Source organism: Oncorhynchus mykiss, chromosome 21 (assembly GCF_013265735.2).
Source record: "Oncorhynchus mykiss isolate Arlee chromosome 21, USDA_OmykA_1.1, whole genome shotgun sequence".
Lineage (NCBI taxonomy): Eukaryota > Metazoa > Chordata > Actinopteri > Salmoniformes > Salmonidae > Oncorhynchus > Oncorhynchus mykiss.
Window position 1 is genome coordinate 37,723,364 of NC_048585.1, and position 20,961 is coordinate 37,744,324.

Consider the following 20,961-nt stretch of genomic DNA (forward strand, 5'->3'; position numbering starts at 1 on the left):
CTCATGCTAGCAGTAGAGGGTGCTCTAAATCTGGAAAAGAAAACGACACACCACCAGGCGAAAGGTTTACACGGCTGTTTTTGGCAACACAATATGGTTACATAATCAATTTACATTAGAAAACCTCCATTGATGCTTAAATATATACAAATGACAGATTGGCATTCCTACTGACAGAAGACACTTCACAAATTTACCCCATATGTGTCTTTCAGAATTAAGATTTTGGGTGAATCTCAATAGTAAATATCAACCAAGGGTGAATCTCAATTGTTTTTCCTTTATTGTATTGGTTCCCTGTGTCCTCTCTCCTTGTCTCCTCAAAGCCCATTGGCGCAGAATATCTTATGTGTTTTGAGAGGGAGGTGAGGACATGAGGAATCAAAGAAATATAATTTAGATTCTCCCTAGGTCAGCATGTTATCAACACTCTAGGGCTGTGGGTGGGAGACAGGAAAGATGCAACCCCTTTCTGTTGTTATTTAATGGGTTAACACTCCTCTTCTGCTAACCTTTCTATTCTAAAAACGTCTTAATCTCACCTTATCTCCATCTTTCCATTGATCCCTCCCTTCACCACCTTTCCTTTTCATTGTCTCTATTTATCTTCTGCTTCCTCCCTTTGTTTCTTCTCCACAGCTGTCTGGTTCTCTCTCTCGCTCTCTCTCTCCATATTATGTCAATATACAGTGTTTAACGATGTGCAAATAGTTAAGTACAAAAGCGAAAATAAATATGGGTTCTATTTGCAATGGTGTTTGTTCTTCACTGGTTGCCCTTTTCTTGTGGCGACAGTTCACAAATATTTCTGCGGTGATGGCACACTGTGGTATTTCACCCAGTAGGTATGGGAGTTTATCATAATTGGGTTTGTTTTCAAATTCCTTGTGGGTCTGTGTAATCTGAGGGAGATGTCTCTCTAATATGGTCAAACATTTGGCAGGAGGTTAGGGAGTGCAGCTCAGTTTCCACCTCATTTTTTGGGCAGTATGCACATAGCCTGTTTTCTCTTGAGAGCCAGGTCTGCCAGGTCTGCCAGCTTTGTTTAGGGGACTCTTCTCCAGGTGCATCTCTCTGTAGATGATGGCTTTGTTATAGAACGTTTGGGAATCACTTTCTTTTAGGTGGTTGTAGAATTTAACGGCTCTTTTCTGGATTTTGATAATTACCGTGATCGCCCTAATTCTGCTCTACATGCTTTATTTTATGTTTTATGTTGTACACGGAGGATATCTTTGCAGAATTCTGCATGCAGACTCTCAATTCGGTGTTTCTCCCATTTTTTTGTGAATTCTTGATTGGTGAGCGGACCCCAGACCTCACAACCATAAAAGGCAATGGGTTCTATAACGGATGAAAGAATTTTTAGCCAGATCTTAATTGGTATGTCAGATTTTGTTCCTTTTGATGGCATAGAAGGCCCTTCTTACCTTGTCTCTCAGCTCGTTCACAGCTTTGTGGAAGTTACCTGTGGCGCTGATGTTTAGGCCGAGGTATGTATCTTTTTTCGTGTGTGTGTGCTCTAGGGCAGTGGTTCCCAAACTTTTAATGTCCCGTACCCATTCAAACATTCAACCTCCAGCTGCATACCCCCGCTAGCAACAGGGTCAGTGCCCTCTCAAATGTTGTTTTTTGCCATCATTGTAAGCCTGCCACACACACACACACTATACAATACATTTATTACTCATAAGAATGAGTGTGAGTTTTTGTCACAACCCGACTCATGGGAAGTGATAGAGCTCTTATAGGACCAGGGCACAAATAATAATAATAATCAAGTTTTGCTCTTTATTTAGCCATCTTACATAAATGTATTTGTTCATTGAATATTGTGAATAACTCTACCACAAGTTAATGAGAAGGGTGTGCTTGAAAGGATGCACATAACTTGCAATGTTGGGTTGTATTGGTGAGAGTCTGTCTTAAATCATTTTCCACACAATCTGTGCCTGTATTTAGTTTTCATGCTAATGAGGGCCAGGAATCCACTCTCACATAAATTGCAATTTCGATGAGGCTCTCTTGTTCAGATATCGGTAAGTCTTGCACTGTCAGGGCAATTATGGAAAAAAAGAAAGAAAAAAAAAATATATGGAACAGTTGAAAACCTCACGGGTAGAGGACGCCAATGCATTTTGCCCCCCAGGATAGGGAGGAGGATGGTGAGAAGCAACAAAATCCCCAAGAATCACTGAAAGAATTGCAGGCCTTGGTGGCGTCTTTTGGAAGGGCTGCCACCTCCACAACCACAGGCTCTTTGGAAGGGCTGCCAGAAGAAAGTTGCTTCTGACCCCAAGACACAGAAGCAAGCGCTTGGAGTTTGCCAAGTGTTTTTTTAAATTATGACTGGAAGAAGGCGCTCTGGTCAGATACAGCATCGGCATGTTTGGCGTTGAAACAGAGCTGCATACAAGAAGAGGCACCTCATACACACGGTGAAATATTGAAATATGGTGGTGGGTCAGTGACGTTTTGGGGCTGTTTTAATTCCAGAGGTCCAGGGGCACTGGTTAAGATTGATGGCATAATGAATTCCAACAAGTATCGGGAAATTTTGGCTGACAATCTTTTTAACTTTTAAAAATGTATTTAACCAGGTAGGCTAGCCTTGTGTTACCTAGCCTCAGTGCAGTGGGCAGCTGGGAGGAGGTGCTCTTGTTCTCCATGGACCTTACAGTGTCCCAGAACTTTTTGGAGTTAGAGCTACAGGATGCAAATTTCTTCTTGAAAAAGCTGGCCTTTGCTTTTAAATTATGACTGACTGCGTGTATTGGTTCTAGTTGGTTCTTGACTTCCCTGAACAGTTGCATATCGCGGGGACTATTCGATGCTATTGCAGTCCGCCACAGGATGTTTTTGTGCTGGTCGAGGGCAGTCGGGTCTGGAGTGAACCAGGGGCTATATCTGTTCTTAGTTCTGCATTTTTTGAACGGAGCATGCTTATCTAAGATGGTGAGGAAGTTACTTTTAAAGAATGACCAGGCATCCTCAACTGACGGGATGAGGTCAATATCCTTCCAGGATACCCGGGCCAGGTCGATTAGAAAGGCCTGCTCGCAGAAGTGTTTTAGTGAGCGTTTGACAGTAATCCGGGGTGGTCGTTTGACTGCGGACCCGTAGCAGATACAGGCAGAGGCAGTGATCGCTAAGATCCTGATTGAAGACAGTGGAGGTGTTTGGAGGGCCAGTTGGTCAGGATAACGTCTATGAGGGTGACCTTGTTTACATATTTAGGGTTGTACCTGGTGGGTTCCTTGACGATTTGTGTGAGATTGAGGGCATCTAGCTTAGATTTTTAGGACTGCCGGGGTGTTAAGCATATCTGGTTGCCTCTGCCAGAAGGCTGGGACTTGGCCATAGGTGGACTTTCCAACAAGACAATGACCCAAAACATACAAAAAACATACAAAACAAAATCCACACAGAAATGGTTCAGTGACAACAAAATCAATGTTCTGCCATTATCGATTGGATCTCAATCCAATCGATAATCTGTGGGCTGAGTTGAAGAGGGCAGTTGATAAGCGCAAACCCAAGAATGTGAAGGATCTGCATAGAGGAATGGTCCAAAGTCCCTCCAAATGTGTTCCTTAATCTTGTAAAAAAGACTCCATGCTGTTATCCATGCCAGAGGTGGTTGCTCTAAGTACTAAATGAGGAGTACCAATAATTATGAAAGCTTGATTTTGGTGAAATGTGTTTGTATTAAATATTTGTATGATTTTGGTTGGTTCCATTGAAACATTAATAAAGTATAGTATTTCTCATGTGCATATTGAGTTTCTCTCTAATTATATTGTTTATTTTTTAAAGTATTGTTTGTGCTTTGCCAGTCAGGGGTGGCAGTAATTTTGGAGCCCACTGTAAATGGACTGTTTGAAAATGGTGAAAATTATTTAAAAAACTAAATGTGACTCGCGTTGTTATTTGGCATACCTACGACGGGGGTACGTGCACCCCATTTTGGGAATTACTGCTCTAGGGCAGCGGTGTCTAAATGGAATTTGTATTTGTGGTCCTGGGAAGTGGACCTTTTTTGGAACATCTGGGGTAGAGGTCGACCGATTATGATTTTCCAGAACCGATACCGATTATTGGAGGACCAAAAAAGCCGATATCAATTTAAATCGGCTGATTCAATACTGAAATAACACTTATTTTAACTTAATATAATACATCAATAAAATCAATTTAGCCTCAAATAAATAATGAAACATGTTCAATTTGGTTTAAATAATGCAAAAACAAAGTGTTGGAGAAGAAAGTAAAAGTGCTATGTAAGAAAGCTAATGTTTCAGTTCCTTGCTCAGAACATGAGAACATATGAAAGCTGGTGGTTCCTTTTAACATGAGTCTTCAATATTCCCAGGTAAGAAGTTTTAGGTTGTAGTTATTATAGGAAATATAGGACTGTTTCCCTCTACACCATTTGTATTTCATTAACCTTTGACTATTGGATGTTCTTATAGGCACTTTAGTATTGCCAGTGTAACAGTATAGCTTCCGTCCCTCTCCTCGCTCCTCCCTGGGTTCGAACCAGCAACACATCGACAACAGCCACCCTCAAAGCAGCGTTACCCATGCAGAGCAAGGGAAACAACCACAGGCTCAGAGCGAGTGATGTTTAAAACGCTATTAGCGCTCGCTAACTAGCTAGCCATTTCACTTCGGTTACACCAGCCTCATCTCGGGAGTTGATAGGCTTGAAGTCATAAACAGCGCAATGCTTGAAGCACAACAAAGAGCTGCTGGCAAAACGCACGAAAGTGTTGTTTGAATTAATGTTTACGCGGCTGCTTCTGCCTACCACCGCTCAGTCAGATACTTAGATGCTTGTATGCTCAGTCAGATTATATGCAACGCAGGACACGCTAGATAATATCTAGTAATATCATCAACCATGTGTAGTTAACTAGTGATTCTGATTGTTTTTATACGATAAGTTTAATGCTAGCTAGCAACTTACCTTGGCCTGCTGCATTCGCGTAACAGGCAGTCAGTCTCCTTGTGGAGTGCACAAGGACAAGTTACCTGTACGGTTGCAAGATTGGATCCCCCGAGCTGACAAGGTGAAGATCTGTCGTTTTGCCCCTGAACGAGGCAGTTAACCCACCGTTCCTATGCCGTCATTGAAAATAAGAATGTGTTCTTAACTGACTTACCTAGTTAAATAAAGATTAAGTAATGGTGTAAAAAAATGTTATGAAAACTTGAAATCGGCCCTAATTAATCAGTCGACCTCTAATCTGGGGCTATATGCTGCTGTAGGCTCTCCTTGGTTGGTGGCAGAAGCACCAGATCATCAGTCAACAGTATACATTTGACTTCAGATTCTACTAGGGTGAGGCCGGGTGCTGCGCACTGTTCTAGTGCCCTCACCAATTCGTTGATGTATATGTTGAAGAGGGTGGGGCTTAAGCTGCATCCCTGTCTCACCCTCCCCTCCGGGCCTGTGGAAAGAGATATGTGTGTGTGTTTTGCCAATTTTAACCACACACTTGTTTTCCCAGAAGTGGTTAGTCTATGGATTCTTAAATTACTTTGAGCTGATTTCTGACGTGCTGTTCCTTTTTCCATAGTGTATTTCTCTCTCTCCTCTCATATGTTTCCACTTCTTTTGCTTATTTACTTTTCTGTCATTTGCTTCTCTCTCCTCCTTTCACCAGGTTATGACTGCCCGGTGGTGGAGGGTATCTATGACTATGCTGCAGCGGTCGGTGGTGCCACCTTGACTGCTGCCCAGTGCCTGCTGGATAAGAGGGGTGAGGTGGCGATTAACTGGGCAGGAGGCTGGCACCACGCCAAGAAGTAAGGTTAAACTGTGTGTGAGGTGACCGGACAAGGACCAGGGTGACATGTTGATGAATGTGTTACCAAACCGTTCCTAACAGGAGGACACACTGAATTATGTTAGACATATATGATCATCTACACAGAAGGCCTCTAAGTCATTGAAAAGACAGCAATGCTTTAAGTATTTTCTGCGTCTCTCTCCTCTCTTTCATTCTCTCTCTCTTTCCCCGCTCTCTCTCGCAGGGATGAGGCATCAGGCTTCTGTTATGTGAATGATGCTGTGCTGGGGATTCTCAAGCTGAGAGAGAAATATGAGAGAGTTCTTTATGTGGATGTGGACCTTCATCATGGAGATGGTACACACACCCCTTTATCCTTTACCTGAATTCTCACATCTAAATGTGCATTGATATTGTGTAAATATTATCGCCATATGAGTACTGTATGTGGATACAAATGTTTTGCTACGGTTAATTGTTTTGGTCTGTCAAGGAACAAAATCATTGTGTTTTTAGAGAACAATGTAATGTTTCTCAGGTGTGGAAGATGCCTTCAGTTTTACCTCCAAAGTGATGACTGTGTCTCTGCACAAGTTCTCCCCCGGATTCTTCCCAGGTCAGTGGCTACATCTAATACAGTACTAACGACCTTTCTACTACAGTTGGAAATCTTCTGTGTGCGGGCCTCTCATTACTTTATTTCAGTATTATTGTTTAGCTTAGCACTGGTATTCTCAAGTTTGGGATGTGCATACCACCCTCCATTTCATCATAAGCTTCCTTTACCTGTGGTCCTTCCTCCTTGGGGGACCGCTTGCATTAAAACTTAAAACTGTACAACTAAAATCGGTGTGAAATCCGCTAACAATCTGAAATCAACCAACTAGTTTGAGAAACATTGATACATTATACTCCCACTCTCTCTCTGTCATAGTAACCCTACCATCCTGTTTTAGGTACAGGGGACCTGTGTGACACAGGGATGGGCAAAGGAAGATGGTACGCTGTCAACGTCCCTCTGGATGACGGCATCAAAGACGACAGATATTTCCACGTCTTCACCAGGTTGTTAAAGCTAGTTACTTTTTATTTACGCTGGTTATGACATAAGATACAAGTCATCTTTTAATGGTTAACACTATCAGCAACATCAGAGACATGCTGCATGTCCTCTGCTTTCTCAGTAACGGAGATTTACAGACCTAATAAGCTAGAATTGCATGTTAGTAGTTTTGTTGATACTCTGCAACCGTTTTTCTTGTTGCAGAACCGTGATATCGTCTTTGTATATCTTGTATGCTATGGAAACAACAATTTTCAAAGTCAAATGAAAACATTGTGTTCAGTACATAGTCTTAACTGTAACCGTCTTCTATTATAATTGTTGTGTTAATATTTAACCTATGTTTTGATGATTGTTGTACCCATCAGTGTGATGCAGGAAGTGCAGGCGTTGTTTAACCCAGAAGCAGTAGTGATGCAGCTGGGAGCTGACACCATGGCTGGGGACCCCATGTGCTCCTTCAATATGACCCCTGTAGGGGTGGCCCAGTGTCTTGGCCACGTACTAGACTGGCACCTACCCACACTGCTGTTGGGAGGAGGTGGGTCTGACAACACACACACACCAGGGTTTCTGTTAGCTGGTAATTGTCGGCTTTGGCTGAAAAAATACATTTTAAAGAGGGAGAGATTGAGAGAGGGGCTTTGGGCTACTGTTGATTGCGATGATGGAAGCCTTTTTCATTCAATTAAAACAAAAGTTAGAGAGTAGTCCCTTGTGAAAAGCCTACAACGGGACACGTTTTAATATTGAATTGGACAAAGATGATGAGAATGTTGGCGCTGCCAACAGCAGGCTACTGTGCAACTCGCTATTCAGGTAGGATGCCTTTTTCCCTCCGTTATTATTATTTTATACCATTGTTGTTATTGTAGGCCTATTTATTCATTTAATCCAGGTTTTTAAATGTACCAAACGTATTTTGTTTAGACTTCTTCTTTGGCTGAATTAAGTTCGATCTGTCTTTTTAATCGTGCTCCCTAGGTTAGAAGTAGGCCTGTTGTAAAATAAATATTATTACCATATTGCTGCTGTTTGTTGGGTAAGGTAGGCACTAGTCTTTCTTAGTAATTGCTGCAATATAGCCTGTTCAAAACTTTTGTGAAGGTTTAAGCCAGTTAGCATGCGTTTTGTTTTATTCTGTTGAGACATTTTCTTTGGCCAAATTAAGTTCCAACTGTAATATTGTGATTGCCGCAATATAATATCCTGCTCATATTTCCCCAATGAACAATTGCTTGACTTTTGATATTAACATAATAAAGTTTAAACTTTTGCAAAGGTGTGACTATTAGCCTATTATACTGCAGGCCTATTATATGAAGGCAGTGTGCCCAGCGCACTGAGGTGAGGATTTCTTTTTAAGTCTACCAGAATTAGTCCTGTAATCTAACAATATAATGCTTCTATTTTATTGGAAAAAATATTCTGAATAATATCTGTATAACAGACGCAGTAGCCTATCTGACAAGGATAAATAAATGCATGCCGCTGGCATATTTTGAACTCTCTCTCTCTCTGAGGCTAGTCCTAAGCTTCTTTTTTATATTTAAAATGTTTATATCACACAGTGGATGCCTAAGCGCGTAGGCTTATGCATGCAATGCCCTGATGCATTTAGTGCTCAAATCTCCAACAGGTGGACAATTATTGTTTAAGGAAAGTAAAATCAAGAAAACAATAGGCTATAAAGGGCCGGCGGCCATCTTTTATTAGAGGGAATGACTCTAATATGCTACACTTCAAAAACAGTGTTTTTGTCATTTATTATAGGCTGTTTTTGAGGACACGTAAATGTAATTAATTTGGCTGATAACCTCGTTTATTGATGGCGCTGGCTGTGTGGGTGGACGCCCTTAATGGATTACGCACCCAAGGCATATATGTATGACCGATCTCAAATATCCGATAAATAAGAATCGCAATCCTAACGGAAACCCTGACACACACACCGCCTGAATCCACAGCCCAGTGTCTACGCCACGTACTAGACTAGCACCTACCCACACTGCTGCTGGGAGGAGGCGGGTCTCATATCCGCTCGTACACACCGACACACGCACACTTACACAAAGACAACGGCACACACACATCTGAAACCATAGCCCAAGCTCCAGACCCCTCCGCCCTGTACCAGATGATACCTGTTAATTACACCAGTACAATGAAGCCTTTTTACTCACTACAATCCCTCTTTTTCCTCCCTCCCTCTTTCTCTCTTTCCTCTTCTCTCTCTTTAGGTGGGTATAACCTAGCCAACACAGCCCGTTGTTGGACCTACCTGACTGGGGCCGTACTGAGACAAACACTGGCCTCTGAGATACCTGACCATGAGGTGAGAGTAAACACACACACCATACATAGCCCCAAACACACACAGCTCCTCACACAGACATGCACGCACAACCTCAAATACGCTGACACACACACCTTTCAGTCAGTCTTCGCTGAGTCATTCCCTCTAATAAAAGATGGCCGCCGGCCCTCAAAGGGCTTGTTTCCAGGTGAATCAGGAGGGATGGAGGGAGTAGGAGAGGAGAGAGGGGACAATGCCACTCTGTCCCCTCCAGACCTGACAGAGAGGGTCTCTGTGCTTCTCTTTCTCTCCATCTCCATCCCTTTCTTTCTCTATGCTTCTCTATCAATCTCTGCCCTCATCTTTTTTTAGTCTTCTTAGAAGGACCTTGTGTGTTTTATTCCGGGGGGGGGGGGGGGGGGCTGGTTTCTTTTGGCAGAAAGGTTGGCGAATTCCCATATAATTACATCAGTAGAAAAATGGAGCAAATGAGGGATAGAGCTACAAAGAGAGAGATTTGTGTTCCATGTACAGTGAGGGGTAGTTATCTTACTCTCCTGAGACAAAGAGGGTCTTTCTGTAGTGTGTGTGCGCGCGTGCGTGGGCCATGATAAAGGCACCTTTTGTTTCTCCTCCACCAGGTCGGGCTGTTACATCATGTGACCTTTAACCTCATTAAGAAGGGGCTTACAGCAAACAAGTCTAACCAGCTGCTACAACACACACAGCCACACAAAATCAAATACCCCCAAAAGTCTCCCCTATTTTGACCCTCTTGCTCTGGCCATCAAAGAGTGGTATCCCTTTTCCGTTAAACACATACTCTCCACAGCCAGCTACCTCCTGTTATTGTGTGTCTCCACTACTACCCAAACAAAACACTATTTAACTCTGGCCTGCTGTGGTCTGGAGAGGATGAGGTAGAGAAAAGGATGGAGAGGGTGAGCAGGAGAGAGAGCGAAAAATGGCCAGAGAGAGACTTGTAGTAGTATCGTCGTGTGTGTGCGTGCGCCGGAGAGGAATATTTATCCACAATGACCAAGCAAAGTGAGTTTCTGAGAAGGGAAAACAAAAAGCACTTTGTTGTACCTGAGACTGAGGCCAGAGCTCCCCTCTCCTTCCCCAATAGGCTGCAGCTTTTTTGGGCTGCCAGTACAGCTCCTAACTAGAGGTCGACCGATTATGATTTTTCAAAGCCGATACCTATACCGATTTATTGGAGGACCAAAAAAAGACGATACAGATTACTTGGCCGATTTTTAATTACGTTTTTTTATTTTTTATTAAATTTAAAAAAATATTATATGAAATGTTTTTATTTTATTTATAGTAATGACAAATAGAACAATACTGAATGAACAATAATATTTTAACTTAATATAATGCCTCAAATAAATAATGAAACATGTTCAATTTGGTTTAAATAATTCAAAAACAAAGTTTTGGAGAAGAAAGTAAAAGTGCAATATGTGCCATGTAAAAAAGCTAACGTTTAAGTTCCTTGTTCAAAACATGAGAACATATGAAAGCTGGTCGTTCCTTTTTACATGAGTCTTCAATATTCCCAGGTAAGAAGTTTTAGGTTGTAGTTATTATAGGAATTATAGGACTATTTCCCTCTATACCCTTTGTATTTCATTAACCTTTGACTATTGGATGTTCTTATAGGCACTTTAGTATTGCCAGTGTAACAGTATAGCTTCCATCCCTCTCCTCGCTCCTACCTGGGCTCGAACCAGGAACACATCGACAACAGCCATCCTCAAAGCATCGCTACCCATCGTTCTGCAAAAGCCGCGGCCCTTGCAGAGCAAGGGGAACAACTACTTCAAGGTCTCGGAGCGAGTTACGTCACCGATTGAAACGCTATTAGCACACACCCCGCTAACTAGCTAGCCAATTCACATCGGTTACACCAGCCTAATCTCGGGAGTTAATAGCCTTGAAGTCATAAACAGCGCAATGCTTGAAGCACAGCGAAGGGCTGCTGGCAAACGCACGAAAGTGCTGTTTGAATGAATGCTTACTAGCCTGCTGCTCAGACTGCTGTATCAAAGGTCAAATCATAGACTTAATTATAATATAATAAAACACACAGAAATATGAGCCTTAGGTCAAATCCGGAAACTATAATTTCAAAAACAAAACGTTTATTCTTTCAGTGAAATACAAAACCGTTACGTATTTTATCTAACGGGTGGCATCCATAAGTCTAAATATTCCTGTTACGTTGCACAACCTTCAATATTATGTCATAATTACTTAAAATTCTTGCCAATCAGTTCGCAACGTGCCAGGCGGCCCAAACTGTTACTCTGACTCTGCGTGTAATGAACGCAAGAGAAGTGACACAATTTCCCTAGTCTAATATTGCCTGCTAACCTGGATTTATTTTAACTAAATATGCAGGTTTAAAAATATATACTTCTGTGTATAGATTTTTAAAAAGGCATTGATGTTTATGGTTAGGTACATTCGTGCAACGATTGTGCTTTTTTCGCAAATGCACTTTTAAGTTTGACGAAGTTGGTCTTCACACAGTTTGCAACGAGCCAGGCTGCCCAAACTACTGCATATAGCCTGACTCTGTTGCACAGAACACAAGAGAAGTGACACAATTTCCCTAGTTAAAAGAAATTCATGTTAGCAGGCAATATTAACTAAATATGCAGGTTAAAAAATCTATACTTGTGTATTGATTTTAAGAAAGGCGTTGTTAAAATGGTTAGGTACACATTGGTGCAACGACAGTGCTTTTTTTCGCAAATGCGCTTGTTAAATCACCCATTTGGCGAAGTAGGCTATGATTCAATTATAAATTAACAGGCACCGCATCGATTATATGCAACGCAGGACAAGCTAGATAAACTGGTAATATCATCAACCATGTGTAGTTAACTAGTGATTATGTTAAGATTGTTTTTTTTTTATAAGATACGTTTAATGCTAGCTAGCACCTTACCATGGCTCCTTGCTGCACTCTCATAACAGGTAGTCAGCCTGCCACGCAGTCTCCTCGTGGAGTGCGATGTAATCGGTGTCCAAAAATGCCTATTACCGATTGTTATGAAAACTTGAAATCAGCCTCTAATTAATCAGCCATTCCGATTAATTGGTCGACCTCTACCCCTAACCCCCCTGGAACAATGGAGTCCATTCAGACCATCACACACACACACAGGCAGAGAGAGACATACACACACATACAAACAGTGACATTGCAGAACCTCTAGAGTCACCACCATATCTGAAAGTGTGGGAAGGGTGGTTGTTGAAGAGCGTAGAAGAGATTAAACTTAACTGTGAATACATGGTGAGTCCGATTATCAAATGTTACTGTCATCTCCTTAGTCTATTCTCTTTTCATCAAATAAAAAAAGACATTGAAAAATCGTATACATGCATGGCTGTAAGTCCTTTGGATAAAAGTGGCTGCTAAATGGCTTTTATTAATAGATGCCCATAGCTCCGGGTGCCTGTCTGTTTCTGCTCTTTTGCTTATGGAATTGTCATGCAATGTTTGGCTTGACAATGGAGTAGGCAAAAGCACAAATCGGTCTGGGACCTGGCTACAGGGACAAGGCTAGGTGACCTGTATTGTCTGTTAACCCCGATGTCCTAATCTCTGACTGAGTCTTTAACACCTAAAAATACTAATTAGGGTCAAAGGTCATCTAGCCGAGATTAGCTGAGTCGGTTGTTTTTGAAGGCTGTGGGTTTCTCCCTAAATGGCACCCTATTCCCTATGCAATGCACTACTTTTGACCAGGTCCCATAGGGTGCCATTTGGGACATGGCCTGTGGGTTTGTTCACATTCAGTTCTTATCTTAGATTGAGGAAACGGTTTATTTTGGACCCAACCCACTCGAGGGGTTCTATAGGCCTGAACTTGCCTCAGTGTGTGTGTGGAACCGGCCTGTCTCCAGCCATTCAACATCTTTATTTCCTCTCTCTTTTTCTCTTTAGTCTGTTTTTTCAGATTTACACTGAGTGATTCCCAGCACAGCCCCATGCAAAAACAAACACAGAACTCAGACTCCCCTCTTATACCCCTCCCTCTCACCCTCTGTCCCTCCCATCCTCCTCCTCCACCCTTCCCTCTCTCACCGCAGCAAGACTGTGTATGACCAAGGCCCCTCCGTGATACCCAAAACAGAGTTCAGTAGAAAATAAATTAAATGGGTAAGAAGTAGAAGGTATGGCTATTAGGCCCAAAAAAATCCCAGGGTTTTTGGTATTTCTAGTACAGCGTTCTCCAACCCTGCTGTTCCTGGAGAGCTACCGTCTTGTAGGTTTCCACTCCAAACCTAATCCAGTGCCCCTGATTCTAGCAATTAACTGATTGATAAGATGAATCAGGTTAGTTACAACTGGGGTTGGAAAGCCCTGCTGTAGTGAATAGGCTGTGTTCCATTATCCACACTAACAACATACTACTTAGTATGAAACCATGTATTGAGCATGCATTAGTAGTATTCTAGTATGTACATTTGAACATAGGATAAGTACTATAGGCTTAGCCTGTCCCGCCCCTGTACTTCCTGTTTTCAGCCTTGGTACTTCCTGTCCTCTCTGGCGCGTGTCTCTTCCGTCTGCTCGTGGGGAAGTACTAGGCTCCCGGAATACTGGCCTCAATCACCGGAAAACTGAGCTGGGATGAGGATGTGAGTGTGAGAGAGAAACAGCCTGTTCTAAATAGAACAGAAGAGGTACATCACAAATGTAGTGCACTATAAAGGAAATGGGGTCCCATTTAGGATGGGCCGCCAAGGACAATGAGGATCAGTGGGCCCTGACCTGGTGACTGACTGACTGTTTTCTCTGTTTTACTACCTTTTTGTAGAAGTTCAGGCCACTTGAGAGAGGTGGTTAGATTGGGGGGGGGGTCATTTAGGAAGGACAGTGAGAGAATGGGGATAGGTAGAGAGAGACACAATGACTACAGAGAGAGCTTGACATTAGTTTCAGGACTGCGGAGAGGGGGAGGTGGGAGAAGGAAAGATGGATATCGAGACAGCGAGGGAGAGACCCCCGTTGTAGGGCTGAAAGATAGACAAGCCTACGTGCGCTATGTGACTGGGTTGACATTTTATTTAGGAACTCTCTCGATTTGTTTCCCCAGAGCTTTTTCCACAACATTGACTCTTTATATCTGGAATTGTAGTCATTTCTGAGATGTAGAGGAGAACAGGAACAATAAACAAGGGTTGGATTCCTTTTCTATTCTGGCCGAGGCTAGTCTCTCCAAACCACCAAACACAGAAAGATGGGAAGGGAGACAGAGGGAGGGAGAGACATACAGGGGAGAGAGTGTGGTGGGGGGGATTTAGTTACAGTATGGTACATTTATCTGGGCTATGATATGACATTTGAGCATGTTGGGTATTTTGACATGGAGCCTATGGGGTTTGGGCTCTCAGCCCATTCGTATTACCCTATCCCCTTGTATCTCTTCACCCCATCTTTCTGCCCATCTTTTTGGTCTCTCGTCACCCTCATTCAATCCATTTCCCCCTATCCCGATCTGTGGGTTATGATCCGTTCCAAACTGTCTGTCAGTCAGTCCCCTTTTCTGTCTTCCTTGACCCCCCCCCCCCCCCCCCCCCCCCGCGCGCTCCAGTCTCCCCCAGTTCTTCTCCTCCAGTTTCCCTCTTAATCTCTCTCCTCTGTCCCCCCTCATCTCAGTACTGTAGTTCCATTCCAACCCAAATATCCTGACAGCAGGAGACACACACAGCAGGAGACAGGACTGTACTACTATGGGAGCGTTAGGTTCATGGGAAAATTGGTCATCTTTGTGTTTCCTGTTTTTAGTAATCCCTTGCATGTTGAGTTGCGTCAGGACTGGGGGGAGGTGTACCGGAGAAACTCAATGGGGCTAATTGGGAACAGACGCGCGCACACACAAGGGTCTGCTAAATTACTAAAATGTAAACACAGACACAAACACACTGATACACACACACTCTGCCTGAACCACTATGAAACAGCTATTTGACAAAGACAAAGCACCCAGTGTATTTCAAATGAGCAGGAACACACACACACACACAGCTGTGGGAGTGTGTGTGCGTGAGCTTGTGTTAAGGTGTGTGTACACTCCATGTCTCCTGGCGTTCCTAATGTTCCTTTAGCCATTATGTATTGTTCATTTTTTCCACCAGTGCTATGCCGGATTTACATGATACTTCACTGGGGGGGGGCTAGGTGGCTAGCCAGGGTCTTATCGAGACTTTACACTGATGTTTGTCTCAATAAGATAGCATCTGTTTGAAATGAAATAATGTCTTGCTGCTTCATCACGTCTTTCACTTGCAAAGTTCCTTCAAAGTGACTCTGTTGTGGTTAATTCTGGCTCTGTGTTTGCTTCCGTTTTTGTCTTTCCTGAATCAGTTCTTAACTTAACATGTAACATTTTACTCCCTTCAGTTGTTTTGAAGTGGTGTTTGTAGTGTTTGGCTTCTGTTCCTAGACCAGATCTTCACAACTCAATGCGTGTTTGTGGATGTTTGATTCCTAGACCAGTTCTGCACTGTGGCTAATGCATCTCTTGTTTGTTCATTTCCTGGACCAGTTCTTACTAGAGGTCGACCGATTATGATTTTTCACCGCCGATACCGATTTAAAATGTACATTATTTTTTTTATTTGTAATAATGGCAATTACAACAATACTGAATGAACACGGATTTTAACTTAATATAATACATCAATAAAATCAATTTAGCCTCAAGTAAATAATGAAACCTGTTCAATTTGGTTTAAATAATGCAACAACAAAGTGTTGGAGAAGAAAATGAAAGTGCAATATGTGCTATGTAAGAAAGCTAACGTTTCAGTTCCTTGCTCAGAACATGAGAACACATGAAAGTTGGTGGTTCCTTTTAACATGAGTCTTCAATATTCACAGGTAAGTTTTAGGTTGTAGTTATTATAGGAAATATAGGACTATTTCCCTCTACACCATTTGTATTTCATTAACCTTTGACTATTGGATGTTCTTATAGGCACTTTAGTATTGCCAGTGTAACAGTATAGCTTCAATCCCTCTCCTCGCTCCTCCCTGGGCTCGAACCAGCAACACTACGACAACATCCACCATCGAAGCAGCGTTACCTATGCAGAGCAAGGGGAACAACTACGAGAAGTCTCAGAGCGAGTGACGTTTGAAACGCTATTAGTGCGCGCTAACTAGCTAGACATTTCACTTCGGTTACACCAGCCTAATCTCGGGAGTTGATAGGCTTGAAGTCATAAACAGCGCAATGCTTGACGCACAACGAAGAGCTGCTGGCAAAACGCACAAAAGTGCTGTTTGAATGAATGTTTACGCGCCTGCTTCTGCCTACCACCGCTCAGTCAGATACTTAGATGCTTGTATGCTCAGTCAGATTATATGCAACGCAGGACACGCTAGATAATATCTAGTAATATCATCAACCATGTGTAGTTAACTAGTGATTATGATTGATTGTTTTTTATAAGATAAGTTTAATGCTAGCTAGCAACTTACCGTGGCTTACTACATTCGCGTAACAGGCAGTCTCCTTGTGGAGAGCAACGATAGAGAGGCAGGTCGTTAATGCGTTGGACTAGTTAACTGTAAGGTTGCAAGATTGGATCCCCCGAGCTGACAAGGTGAAAATCTGTCGTTCTGCCCCTGAATGAGACAGTTAACCCACCGTACCTAGGCCGTCATTGAAAATAAGAATGTGTTCTTAACTGACCCAGTTAAATAAAGGTATAAAAATATACAAAAATCGGCGCCCAAAAATACAGATTTCCGGTTGTTATGAAAACTTGAAATCGGCCATTCCGATTAATTGGTCGACCTCTAGTTCTTACACGTTAACTCTCCTCTCTCTGCAGTTGGACGTTTGGTTCCTAGACCAGTTCTAATCATTGATTTAGCACCATCTCTCTTTGTTTCCCATACCAGTTCTTACATTTGAACCCAAGTCTTGTTGTATTTGATTTAAATCTGTTCTACATTGTGGTTAACACGCTACTCTCACTGTTTTTGTTTATGTTGTTGTTTACTTCAGTTCTTCACAGAGTACGGTCCTGATTACTCTCTGGAGATCAGTCCCAGCTGTCGACCGGACCGCAATGAGACCAAACAGCTGGACAAGGTCATCTCCACCATCAAAGGTATCAGACGGCGTAACCACACTCTAAACTCACACACTCTAGTGTTAGCATTTACTTCACAACCACTACCAAAAAACATAACGGTCAGACACTTAGAGAAACCACTCGCAAGCAACAAATGGTCAAACTTTGACCACTCTCTCACACATACACCAAATGGTGTCTTTTGTTGACTGTTGAGTCCAGATGGGACTGCTTTAGTTTAAGGACAGGGTTCTTTTTATTTAAACGTCCAGGCCATCAGTTTATTTAGACACATTAAAAGACCAGAGCGCTGTGTGTGTGTTAGTGTTGCACAGTATACCAAAACCTCACTTATTTTTATACTAGAACATGAAAACGGTACAGTACTAGAATTTTTTACTTTCAGTACTTCTGTCAAATGTCTCATATCTACTGATAGAGATGATCAACTCTTTCTTATAGCGCAGCCGTCCTCTTATTGCGCTGTGCCTGCTCCACTTACTCATTGCTAGCTCTAGCCTGTCCTGAGGAACCACTGCACTCACTGGGAGTCTAGACTGCATCATGTTGGCTCCCCACTCATGCTGCTCAGAAGTAAACGCCCTAGAATAATGCAATACGGCATGTATAAACTTTGCAACTATTAATTACAGTTTGCAAAACAATGTCCATTACAGGCTAGGACACTTTACAATGCAAGAAGATACTGGTAGCTTCCAGCGTTGTAGGCTAAATTTCCTTGCTAGCTTACAGCTGAAGTTAGCTTCAGTTCACTACCCTCATACTTTGTAATTAAGTTGCAAAATAAGCTGATTTGAAAGCTGATTGTCACCAAAAACCAAATGTATTGCCGAAAACGTTATTAATTCACTTCTTCTCTCCTGTCTCTCTCACTGTGTGTGAATGATGTCATTATGTCTTAGAGACAGTGCACACTTTAACAAAAGAAGAGATTGCTTCTATGCAAGTGTTGATCAGTACAATACAATGAGTCCCAAATGGAAGGAAAACAGATTGTTTTTAATCTGTAGCCCCGTGAAAACAGCCAAAACAAGCTCAATAATTCAGTGCCTGCAAACACTCCTAGTGAATTGGTTTAGTCTGTCTTGATTTACCTAGTTTATCAATAAAGATTTACAATTGTGTAGTTACATTGGTAAAAATTCAAATTGATTGTATTATTGATTGATTAATGCATACCTGGCTCTTTTGAAAAATTGACATCAAACATTTAAAATATAATTATATTGAACTCAAAAGATGTCTGGATCAAATAAAGGCACTTTAATTAATTATAAGATTGCATTGGTCCTCCTTTATGATGACCGATCTGTGACATTGGCTTTTTTCCCCCCATGAAATAGTGTCATGATACTCAACCTGGTATCGAAGTAAAAATGTGGGTTTCATGACAAATTTTTGTGTGCCCCCATATGGCCCCCACAGTATACACAGCAGGGGGTGTTGTCAGCACCCCAAGGAGACAAATATACCCCTCACCTAAAACTCGTCACCCGACCTCCACATATACACACACTCCTTGACCCCCTCTTCTTTGGGAGGGCACAGGCCCAACATTTGTCAGCCTGCTGGCCTGGTGTGTTCTGTTCTGGCTGTGGTGAAAACACGGATGTGTGTTTTAATGTTTCCGGTTAATCAGAATGTCAAACACTACTCTCTTTGTTACGACTGGAAAAGTGGGGGGTGAAATGTTAGACAAATTCATCATACAGTCAAACGTACTCAATACTCAGATTGTCCAATTTTTATAGTACATCTGTATGTGGATGAACAAGTTTTGATGTACACACATTTGCACACGTGTTAGGGATTTGTCTGTGTATATGTGTGCTGGAGTGTTGACCCCTGTCTCACCCCCTACCCTGTCGTTCACTCTGGATAGGGGGTGTGTGTGGTGGTCTCTTGGTGTATATGCTGCTGACAGCCACACTACACTACTCCAGGGGGACCAGCAGTAGTTTGGTTGGGATAGACTATGGGCTAGGGAGTAGAAGCAGGGTGATTAGTGGAGGTATGGGGGTGTCTCTGTCTTCAGGGCTGGCTAGGGAGTAGGAGGCTGGGGAGTAGGAGCTAGCGTTTGGGGTCTACGGACCCAAATGGAACCAGACCACTGACCTGTTGAAAACAACGCGGATCCATCAGTGGATGGACCGAGGGATGGAGCGGTAAAATGAAAGGCAGACAATGTGCGGTCGGTCTAGTGTCACATCTGCTCCTTAAGTTCAGAGATCCCTCGTTTCCTTTCCTCCTATTCTGATGGGATTTCAATCCATACATTTAAATGAAGGTGATGTCCTTCCTTCCCTGTGTTCCTTTCTTTTCTCTCCGCTCTTCCTAATTTTTTTCTGTGACTGGGGGTTCAGGTGCTCTTGGTTTTACCAAGTGTATGTGACGACAAAACACACACCCCTTCAACCATGTTGTGTGAGAGAAACATACCACATACAGACAACTGTGGTACTAGTTGAGAGCAGGATGTGGTTGCTAGACAGCTGTGCCAGAGTGCAGACTGGAAGCTAATGTTTACCGCAGTTTCTAATCTAGGGAAACCAATGATTACAACCATTGGTCCCAAACAAGGGAAACCATTTGAACTGTGTCAGGCCTGGAAACAGACGCACAGCACCACACAGGCTTAGGTTATCACGCCATGAGCCGGGAGCTTGAGTCTTGACACACGAATGCACACTATGGCCTAACAATGTGGTCTACTGCCCTGGCATGGCATGCCAGCCGTGGCATGCCAGCATCTATCACCACCACTGCACAGCTGTAGTTAACACAGCATCAACAGAGACCATGTCTTGCCGTTTAGGTTGATTTGTTTTAATAGCTTTTATGTGGAGCGACCAGGGGCAGTTATGAGCCCCGTGGGGAGTCTGAATTAAAATGACTTGTTTGTGTGTGTGAGACTGACTGTCTCGCAGAAGTTTCCTTCTGAAGATGATTACCAAACTTTAAATCACACTTTTAAGTCTGTCCAATGTCCTTGGTGGCCATTTTGGAAAGATTTCAACAATCAGGAGGGAATAAAACCGTTTCCTTTGCCGTCTCTATTGGGCGCACTGCCAAATTACCGACTGAGCTTAATTAATTAAGCAGCGTTTTCATTAGAGTTCTACCGCATGACGGCAGCGGCAGGAGCCGTCTCTCCGATGTTTATCGGTTTATTTACCACATAGTCATGTTTATGAGCATTGAAATTAGTGGATTCGGCTATTTCAGCCACACCCATTGCTGACAGGTGTATAAGATTGTACGTCTGTTCAACATTGGCAGTAGAATGGCCCTTACCGAAGAGCTCCGTGACTTGCAACGGGGCACTGTTAGAGGATGTCACCTTTCCAACAAGTCAGTTGGTCAATTTTCTGTCATGCTAGAGCTGCCCCGGTCAACTGTGTAAGTGCTGTTATTGTGAAGTGGAAACGTCTAGGAGCAACAGTGGCTACGGCGTCAAGTGGTAACAGAATGGGACCGCTGAAGTGCATAGTGCATAAAAATTCTGTCCGAGCAGCTGCACACAAGCCTAAGATCATCATGTGCAATGCCAAGCGTCCGCGGTGGTGTAAAGCTCCCTCCATTGGACTCTGGAGCAGTGGAAATGCATTCTCTGGAGTGATGAATCACGCTTCACCATCTGGTAGTCCGACGGATGAATCTGGATTTGGTGG

The 20,961-nt window shown here is 42.8% G+C and overlaps 1 protein-coding gene across 1 annotated transcript in view; it reads left to right on the top strand.

Annotated features, from left to right (window-relative positions):
• Positions 1 to 20,961, top strand: part of hdac8 (histone deacetylase 8) — a 36,473-nt gene that overhangs the window by 2,246 nt on the left and 13,266 nt on the right. Inside the window, exons 4-10 of the mRNA XM_036957748.1 lie at positions 5,670 to 5,811; positions 6,040 to 6,152; positions 6,334 to 6,411; positions 6,752 to 6,860; positions 7,227 to 7,399; positions 9,099 to 9,193; positions 17,200 to 17,305. Coding sequence (XP_036813643.1) covers positions 5,670 to 5,811; positions 6,040 to 6,152; positions 6,334 to 6,411; positions 6,752 to 6,860; positions 7,227 to 7,399; positions 9,099 to 9,193; positions 17,200 to 17,305 — 816 coding nt within the window. The remainder of the gene's footprint in view (positions 1 to 5,669; positions 5,812 to 6,039; positions 6,153 to 6,333; positions 6,412 to 6,751; positions 6,861 to 7,226; positions 7,400 to 9,098; positions 9,194 to 17,199; positions 17,306 to 20,961) is intronic.